The 9,502-nt window shown below is 64.8% G+C and overlaps 1 protein-coding gene across 1 annotated transcript in view; it reads left to right on the forward strand.

Annotated features, from left to right (window-relative positions):
* The window catches only part of CFAP46 (cilia and flagella associated protein 46), a 94,217-nt gene that overhangs the window by 22,902 nt on the left and 61,813 nt on the right, over positions 1–9,502 (forward strand). The window contains exons 12-22 of the mRNA XM_007452012.1: positions 59–287; positions 448–568; positions 1,825–1,948; positions 2,151–2,281; positions 2,820–2,941; positions 3,962–4,095; positions 5,344–5,556; positions 6,673–6,838; positions 7,549–7,698; positions 8,564–8,671; positions 9,175–9,341. Of these exons, the coding sequence (XP_007452074.1) occupies positions 59–287; positions 448–568; positions 1,825–1,948; positions 2,151–2,281; positions 2,820–2,941; positions 3,962–4,095; positions 5,344–5,556; positions 6,673–6,838; positions 7,549–7,698; positions 8,564–8,671; positions 9,175–9,341 (1,665 nt within the window). The remainder of the gene's footprint in view (positions 1–58; positions 288–447; positions 569–1,824; positions 1,949–2,150; positions 2,282–2,819; positions 2,942–3,961; positions 4,096–5,343; positions 5,557–6,672; positions 6,839–7,548; positions 7,699–8,563; positions 8,672–9,174; positions 9,342–9,502) is intronic.

Genomic DNA, 9,502 nt, shown 5'->3' on the forward strand with positions numbered 1-9,502 from the left:
GGGGGGGGGGTCCCGCGACAGCCCCGCCGGGCCCTTGCAATGCTGTCTGTCCCTCCAGCCTCATGGTCCTGTTCCGTTGCCAAGTGCACATGGAGATGGCGTACATTGAGGAGGGTGCGGACCGGCTGGAGCCTGCCATGGGGCACCTGAGGAAGGCCGTGCTCCTGGACACCCTGGGCCTCTACCAGGACACGCTCAGGGTGGCCCTCAACCGCCTGCACCTCTGCGCCACGCCGTGCCAGGTCCCCGAGCGCACAGAGGACAAGGCCACCTTGGCCATTGAGCAGGTGCGCCCCGCCCCCCCGGACCTGGGCCCTGCGGCCTCTGCGCCTGGGGTGGGCAGGCATCCTGGGCGGGGCCCCGTCAGGCCAGGAGCGCTCAGCAGAGACAGGCAGTGGTGCTGCTCTGGACGATGCGGGTGCTCATCACACTGTCTACTCTTCTCAGGCAAAGAAAGCGATGCCTGAGGACAGTGTGCGCAAGAAGCGGGCGCTGCTGGTGACCGCGGGCCTGGCCCTGGCCCCTGACACCTTCCAGATCGTGCTCGACAGTGAGAACGAGGCCAAAGGTGTGCAGGCTCTCTCAGCAGCACACACACTCCTGAACCCACCTGCCCTCGACCTCCGCCCACACGGGCCTCAGGTGCTGGTGTGCAGCCTCCTGTCCCCACTCTGCGCGACAGAGCACCTCCCGTGGCGCGGGGGGAGGCTCACACAGCCTGGAGGCCCGAAGCCTGAGACCAGGGGCTGGAGGGAGGGGCCGCCTGGGCCTGTCTCCGGGGCCCACACGGCTGGCTTGCCTCTGCACCCGTTTCTCTCTGTGTCCAATTTCCCCTTTTAAGGACACCCGTCATAATGGATTAGGGCCCACCCTAATGACCTCACTTTAACTTGATTTTTCCTGGTAAGACCCATCTCCAAACAAGGTCACATTCTGGAGTTCTGGGGGTCAGGGCTTCCTCGTACACTTTAGGGGGCACTGCCCCCATGCCACCGTCCCCCCCAAGGATGGGGGTCCTGGGCTTCTCTGCATTACCCCCAAGTATATCGAACCCTTGCAGATGGCAGATTAGCGCCCGGCTCTGGAGCCCCCCGGCGCCCTTCCTCTCGGAGTCCCACCTGAGGTCGCCCAGGGCTCCCTTAATGTTGGCTCCCCCGGCAGCCTTCAGCCGCGCAGCCCCCGCCGTCCGCAGACAGGAGCCGCGGAGGGAGCCCGCGGTGGCCAGTGTGGTGGATCTGGGATGTGGACTGGGGGACGGCTCTAGGATGTGACCCTTGGCCTCGGTGGGCCACGGACCTTGTGCTGTCTCTGTGGCCGCCGCACGTCACCAGGTCCTGTTGTCACCCCGTCCGGGGCGTGGCAGTGCCACCCCGTGCTTCCTCCTTGTCCTGCTGGGTGTGAGGGGCACGGGCCCAGTGGGCAGCCGCCCCGGACACGCTCGGGCTCTCTCGGTGCGTTTCATTCGGCGAGGGACCGGGCAGGAGTACCTGGCCAGGCGGGGGCCTTCCGCGGGGTCCCCGCCAGTCGGCTCCTGAAGGTGGGGGGGCCGTGGGGACGGAGGTCACCACTGTGCTGGGCGCGGGGGGAGGCTCTTGGGGCCGGCCCGGCGGGTGCAGAGGGAGTCGTTCTGCGCACCAGCTGCCCCTGGTGCCCGGCGCCCCTCCCCCACAAAGGCACAGCTAGCGGGACCTAATCTTCAGGAAAAGGTCAAAAGACGCTGGGAGGCGCCACCACACCCGTCCAGAGTCCTGCGCTGGGGTTGCGGGAACGTGCCCTGACCCGAGACCCGCCGCGTCACTGCCCCGTCCCGCTGTCCACCCTCAGTTTCCACCGGGAAAAAGCGGGGCCGCTTCACCTACCTGTACGCGAAGGCGCGGCACCACTCCCTCAGCGTGGACGAGGCCGCGGGGCACGTGCGGTGCCTGCGGGGCCGGAACGCCAAGGAGAGGTGAGCGGGCGGTGGCCGGGGGGCGTGCGGGGGCTCCTGGCTCGTCGCGGCGGGGGCACCGGACCCCTGCCCACCCCCTCGCCTGGCCCCGCGCAGCGCGTCTGCCCGTCGCCTCGCGTCCAGGCTGGGGCGTCCGTTGGGCTCGTGGCAGGAGCCCTGCGCCGGTTCTCCCGAGCAGAGAGCTCATCGCGCACCTGTGCAGGGTACAGATCTGGGCCGAGCTGGCCAAGGTGGCCCGGAAGCAGGGCGTGTGGGACGTGTGCCGGACGGCCAGCCGCTTCTGCCTCGCGTATGACGTCGGCAAGGTGGAGCGGCAGGCGAGGCTCAAGCGAGGTAGGCCCCGGGGCCACGCCTGGGCGCCCGCACCCGCGGGATCTCCCCAGGCGACCTGGGGTTGCTGCGGCGCCCGCGGGGCTCAGCAAGGGCACCCAGGGATGCAGGCGGGGGGCCTGCGGGCAGAGCGTGGGCCTGGGCCGGCTCCACCCATCAGCGCTGGGTCCGCATGAGTCCGGCCTGCAGGTCTCTGGAAGAGGTTGGTCTTGCGAACGGTGAGGATGGGGGGACCTGCAGGCGGTCCCAGGAGGCCCGGGGCCTGGGTGTTGGGGGCGGGACCCGGGCCGCTCAAGGGGCGGAACAGCGCAAACAGAACCGAGAGCCCAGCTGTCAGGGAATCGGCGGGAGACCGGCCATGGCCAAGCTGGCTTTGGCGACACCTCGCCACCCCGTGGGGCCCCTGCGCTTGGGAGGTTTCTGCCAGCCCCTCCTGGGCACAGTGCCACCTCGCAGAGACCCCGCCGCCGCGCCCGGGGCGGCGCCGCGTGCCCTGAAAGGCTGTTCGGCTCTGGGCATCCTGCCGCTCTGCTGTTTCCAGGGAGGAAGGGCGGGGCCGGCGCGGAGCAGGACTCTTCGGGCCAGTCAGACGCCACCCTGCAGAGGCAGGCATCCCCCAGCCTGCTGCGCGAGTTCGCGGAGGTGGGGTTCATCAGCGCTGAGGTGCGTCCCTGCCCACGGCCCCTCGGCCCCCGTGTCACCTGCGTCTGCACGGACGTGGCCCTATACCCCAGCCCTGCTCCCGAAGGAGCCTGTCCTTTGGGGAAGTTTTCCTGGGTTCTTGGGAGATTTTCTGGGAGAAAAATATAAATCAGAATGTATCGTGAGGGGTGTAGATGTTAATTTTCCTTAGAAGTAACGTTTGAACTGTGAATCCACGGTGACATAGGCACTGCAGGCTGATGGTTACTGGATTTGAGAGTGCCCTCTGCATGGGAATAGCTTCAAAAGCACTTTGAACCCATTGTAAGGGAGGAGCGTGTGTTCTGATCTCATCCCCTCAGAGGCTGCTGAAGGCTGCTGGCGACCATCCCCCTCAGCCCTGACCGGGGTTGCTACCGCCCCCTGCAGTGAGCATGCAGAGACCCCAGCGCCAGCCAGGTGGCTGAGCTGGGTCTAAGCTGGCACTGGCATCCCTGCCCCTGCACGTGGTGGTGATTTTGGTGATACTTTGTAACTTCGGGATTCTTGGGGCCACTCGAGGTTGTTCATTTTGGGGGGCGATGGGGTAACCTGGCCAAAACTCCCTGGCTCGTTCAGTGAGGGTTTGCTGAGCGCCTCCTGAGGGCCAGGCCGTGCTGAGAGCTGGGGGCAGGTGACCGCGGAGCCAGGGATGGAGCCGGCATCACCCCCGGGAGGCAGGCAAGGCCACCTGCCCCCCGTCCTTGGTCCTGTCAGTCTGCAGGACTTCCGTGCACAGCTGTGGAGGCACGGGGACTGGGTTGCTGTGGGCGCCTGTGGTGTGACAAGGGGACGTTTGTGTCCCTGGGGGCTCAGGCTGTGCTCTCGAAAGGAGCCCGTCTCTCTCTGAGATGCAGCGTGTATGCGTGAAGCAACGGCGTGGGGTGGGGGAAGTGTCACTGCAGGCAGGGAGGACCCGGGGGCCGGGAAGGCCCTGGGGGCATCGCGCTGGGTCTGTGCTCCCGGGACCTCTCTCCTCCACTCCACTCACTTCCTCTGCAGGCCACCGTCCACCTGCTGCGTTCAGAGGGCGTGCAGCTAAATGACCGTCCCATGCCCCCCGAGGACCTGAGTCAGCACCCGGTGGGCTACATACCCGAGTCCCCAGAGGACAACGCCGAGTGGATCACGTACCGGTAGGGGAGCCGCGGGGGCGCGTCCTATGCACCTGGCACTGCTCATGTGTGGCCCGGGGGCACAGGCTGGGACGGGGGCCGCGCCCAGACATGGGAGGGAAGTGGCCAGCCGTCCAGCGCAGCTCACTAGCTCACGTCGTTGTTCGCTGTGGTTAGTCTTCCTCGTTATTGGTGGAAACGAGATGTGAGGGAGTTGGTGTCTGCGGAGGGAAGCGGTAGTCGGGGCTGGCCATGGGAAACTGTCCCGGGAAGTGTGTGAACGGAAAGAGGGCCCCCGGGGAACCCCCCAGAGACTTGCCCACGTGAGATGCCAAGTGCGTTTAATCATGAAATCGAGGTGCTGTGGAAACAGCCACAGTTTTTAGCCGTTGTTTCATCTAAAATTAAATATTTGAGTGAATGTCTGCGTTGTGGTGTCGCAGGAGCCGAGGCTGTTGGCTGCTTCCCGCTGAATGCGGACAGGGGCCACTTTCCTGTTTGTTGCACCCAGTGGACGGGCCCTCACACCCGCCTGCTGTGGAGGGAGCTGGGGATGCCGCCGGACTCCCTCTGCCCACGAGAGGCACAGGAAGGAGGGCCCTGATTTTGTGCAGATGGGGTTTGTCTTGGTGTTTTAAGTCGCCTGTGAGAGCGCAGCCCGCGGCCTTCCCCAGGGGCTGCTGCCACTCCCGTCTGGCGCCGGGCTCCCCACGCCTGGCGGAGGGCCCAGGCCACACCTGACCACCGCTTTTGTACAGCCCACGAGCTAACAGTGGTTTTGATGGTTTTTAAGTTTGTGAAATTAAATAGCGAGAAACACACAACAGAGACTCCGTGCAGCTGTCAAAGCCCAGGGTACTAACTGTCTGGCCCTTTAGAGAAAGGGCTTGCCAGGTGCTAGTCTGAGGCCAGCAGGTCCCACGCACCCATGTGGATGGAGGAGGGCAGCCTGCGTGCGATGGGCCGGGGAGACTGGGCACAGGCAGGTGCAGAGCTGGACTGGCGGCCTGCAAGCCTCGGCCAGGGGTCCGTCCTCGGCCAGGGAGGGGCAGGGTGAGGGGCGTCCCGCAGGGAGATGGGAGAGCCAGGCGGATGGGGTGGAGGCGGGAGGAGATGGGCAGGCTGGGTCCTTCAGCGGGAGTGGCGGGCAGCCCCCAGCAGGGTAACTTTCTGACCCCTGGGCTCTAGGGACGGCTTCACACTCATGTCTTACTGCCGCTTTGGGTAGGGTCTTAATCCCGGGGAGAGCCTGACACACGCCTTCTGTAGGACCTGGATAGAGGGCCTGTCGCAGTATGCCATGAACAGCTGGCTGCGCTCGGCCGACATTGGGCAGAGGATACAGGAGGCGTGGATCGTGCAGAACGCCATGGTCTACGTCCTGAATCACAACCAGCACCTCATCACGGCCGGGCGCCAGAGGGAGCTCGTGGACGCCTTGTACCACCTCCTGGGCATCGTCAAGGCCATGGGCCACAGCGGGTGGGTGAGGCTGGCGGTCGCTGTGTGCATCCTGGCTTCCCAGGAGGGCCCTATCCTGCCCCTGCCAGAGACCCTGGGATCGGGCCGGGAGCTGTGGGGTGGGACGTGAGGGGCCACCCTCACCTAGTGCTTAGCAGGGCCTCTGTGTACTGGCCGTGCACCCCGAGCAAGATACCCTCTCTAAGCCGCAGGGCAATGTGTGGGGATCGATGAGGTGCTCAGGCGCCCTCAGGCCCACACACGGATTCCCAGCAGCATCACTGCCACGCGGGTTCCCAGCCTGTCACACTCTTGTTGCAAACAGCGCAATTCTGAGGGAGGTTGGCGAGGCCCGAGTCTCGTAGGAACAGGGGTGGAAACCGACCTTGGTCTGATTTGGGGCGGGTTGGAAATCAGTGTCCGGGAGTTTTCATATCCAGGTGGTGTGAACTCATGAGAGACCGATGTTTTCACTACCTGAAGTTAGAAGTGTGAAAGCGTCAAGTCAGGCCAGACCTTTACCTAATGAGGGTGACTTTGTGAAGCCCTCTTTGTGTTTTCTGTTGCTTGGGCTTTTAGTCTAAATACTCAAATTTAAAATTTTTCGCCAGATCCTGAAGCAGAAAGGTTTGAGTGAGTCAGGACGCAGCTACATGTGCACGTGGGGATTTTTACACTGCGAACAGGACGGAACAGCCATGGAGGACGGGCCTGCCAGTGCCCTCACCTGGGTGCGAGGCCCTGGCAGGGTCCCCAGGACCATAGGGGTTGCGGGAGCACCTCTCTTTGTAGGCGGGTGTCCGTGTCTCTGTCGTAGACACAGGTCAGACCGCGTTTGATGGTTTTAAATGTTTCGGTGCTGAGACGTTTCAGGAGGAAGCAGGGAGGTTCTGGTCCAAGCCCGCTCCATCTGTCGCCCAGTGGAGGGCCTGCTGGATGGCCCGGCAGTGGGCACGGTGGCCAGGTGGGCCTTTCTGTCCAGGCCCCGCAGGACTCCCTGAGGAGTCCAGCCCACGCGGCACAGGTGTCTCCCAGGCGTGAAGGCCGCCTGGTGGAGGACGAGCCTCCACCGCAGGCAGTCCCGTCACCACGGCTTCCTCCCTGGGATGGCCTGGCCCGGACATCCTTCTCTTCCAGAGACTTGGTGCTGCTGGCGACGCTCTGCAACACCCTGGCACGAGGCCTGATCATCACCTGGATCCCAGCCCTGATGCCAGAGAAGTCTAGAAGACACGCACGCTCAAACCCACTTCATACACCGCTGGACCCTGAGGCCGCCTCCGAAGTCAGGACTGCAGTGGAGGTGCCGCACCCGCGGGTGGGATCAGAGCCGGGGGGTGGCAGACCCTGGTCAGTACAGGCGTCAGTGGGAGAGCAGATGAGGACGGGAGGCTACAGGCATTCTCAGCTGCCCGGAAATGGGGCGCGGGCGGGGGACATGCTTTCTCTAAAAGCAAAGGAAACAAGACGAGGACACCTGGGTGTCAGTGGTGGGGACGTCCCTGCAAGTCCCAGAGCTCAGAAAAATGTGGACATGAGGCCAGAAAAATAGGACCAATGCCAGTTCAGAACAGGAAAGCCGCAACACCAAACGAAAGATGCACAGGCCAGGGATACGGACGGTTCCATGGTGACCGAGTGGGGTTGTTTGTCCCCTGATTGCGTCTCCCGGTGGCGTGGAATGTGTGGCGGTCTTCCCAGTCAAGGATGAGGGATGTTGATGGGTGTTGACAAGCATCGGATGACCCATCACCCATTCCTAACAAACGTGAGAGAAAGTGAGTTCCGTAGTGAGTTTGAGGGACGCGCAGAGCCTGCGGCTGCCCCAGGTGTGGCCGAGAGCGGTGCCTCCTTCCTCCTGAGGCTGTGCCTCAGCCCCTGGACTAGTGCACATTTGGGCCACCGTCCCTTCTGGACCCAGAGCCAGGTCTGCTTTGCTTTTGCAGCTTTGGGTCTTGGCTTGGGTTCCCTGTTTGGACTCAGGTGTCATGAGCAAGGACACCTCCGTTTCAGGTCTGCGAGTTCGCCCTGAACCTGACCAAGGGGACGGTGCCTGAGGAGGCGGTGCCTATCAGCACCCGGCAGCAGCTCATCGCCACGTGGGTGAAGGCCAAGCAGCTGCTGCGGCAGCAGATCGGGCCGCACCTGGGCACAGACGAGCAGGTGCCGGCCGGGGGGCGCCCCCGCTGAAGTCTTCCCCACCCGAGGGCGAGCAGCCTGGGGGACGGGGCGGTGGGGCTGCGGAAGGGGTGCTTCCCTTCAGGAGGGTCCATCCTTGCCCAGGCCGACCCCCGAGAGATGGGGCATGAGGCCGCCCCTGCCTGCCTGGCCGCTGGAACATCCCCTCGTTCCTCCAGCTGACTGGCCACAGTTGTAACTGTCCACCAAGAGCCGCTGGGCCTCTGGGGGCGCTGTCCACCCTCAGTGACACCTCACTGTGGCCTTATCTGGAGGTGCGTCTAGGCCAGAGGGGGCACCTCCCTGGCAGGGCCCCACGGGCCACCTGAGCTGTGAACACGAGGCCGTCGGGGTGAGGATGCAGGGGAGCCACCAGGGACCCAGAGGGGAGGGGGCAGGGCCAGCCCCACGGCTTCTGCTCCTGCAGACGTGGGCCGTGGATGGAGACCAGTGGGAGGTTCCCTGGGGCCCCAGCTGGAGCCAGGACACGTGGCTCAGGTGGGAAGTGAGGCTGGCAAGGCGGGGACCATCAGGGAGGGGCATCTGAGCCTGCCAGGAGTGAGCACCGGGTTGGAGCAGGACCAGGGGAGGGGCCTCCAGGCAGAGGGCCACCCGCTGTGCCTGGCCACCTGCCCTCCACCTCTGGCCGGCTCAGCCAGCCGCCGGGCCACCTTGGGGGCTGCAGCGCCTACTCCTCTTTATTACGTGAAGAGGTGGCTCGGAGACAAACACTTACACAAACAGCTCCGATCGTTGTTGCAGAGCTGATGTTTCACAGGGTCACTTCCCGAGTAGTCCAGATTCTCCAGCCCCGGGGGTTAAGGGGCCCTCTGCACTTCCTTCCCACCAGAGCACCAACGAGGGCATCAACTCGGTGACCGGAGTCCTCGTTGCTCTGGAGATGCACTCCTGCAACGGGCTGGGCCTCATGGACTTCACAGTGCCCCCCTTGGCTCAGGTAGCTGTCGCTCCCTCACCCCACAGGTGTCACCTCCCCCCAGAAGTCACCTTCCTCCCCCTTGGCCCACGCAGGTGTCACTAGGCTCCTGGTAGGCATTCCAGGGGCTGTGCCCCGACAAAGCTCCCCAACTCGAGGTGCTTATTCGAATCCCACTGTCGAGACAAGGAGCCCCAGGTGGCCAGCGGCCCTGCCGCGTTCTCAGCACAGCACTCCCAACAGAGCCGAGCGGTCCCCTCAGGGCCCCTGAGTCTGGTCTCCTGGCTCGTCAGAGGGCAGGGCTGCCCGTGTGGCAGGAACGCAGTGTGGACACTGGGACACTTGTCCCCAGCCCGTCAGCCCCACCCAGGCTTGGCCGCCATTGGCAGCTGGAGCCTCAACCTCACAGGTGACTCAGCCTAGGCTGGGTGACCACTGGACCCGTCCATGTGATGTCAGCCGTGAGCTGGCAGCAGAGATGCCCCCACCCACTCACAGACGCCCCTCTCCCCCGCCACCGGCAGCTGGTGAAGATGGCCTCAGAGTGCAGCTGGTCAGACCCCCTTGTGGAGCTGCAGACCCTGACGCGGCTGACCCACTTCACCTACGTGGCCCGGGACCACGAGGCCACCATGGCCTGCTCGCAGAAGGCCATCCACACAGGCATCAAGCACCTGCAGGCCTTCAGTCCGTGAGTCACCCCAGCGCCCGACTCGTGTCCCTGGGGCGCGGTGCCTCCTCCGAGCCCGCAAGGCGGGGCCCGCAGACTCACCCGCTCAGCCCTGGAGCCGCCCCGCCAGCCCCCCGTGGGCCGGGGCGACGCCTCAGCTGCGGCCCCTGGAGAGCCGTGTT

The sequence above is a fragment of the Lipotes vexillifer genome, unplaced genomic scaffold (assembly GCF_000442215.2).
Source record: "Lipotes vexillifer unplaced genomic scaffold, Lipotes_vexillifer_v1.1 scaffold1117, whole genome shotgun sequence".
Taxonomy (NCBI): domain Eukaryota; kingdom Metazoa; phylum Chordata; class Mammalia; order Artiodactyla; family Lipotidae; genus Lipotes; species Lipotes vexillifer.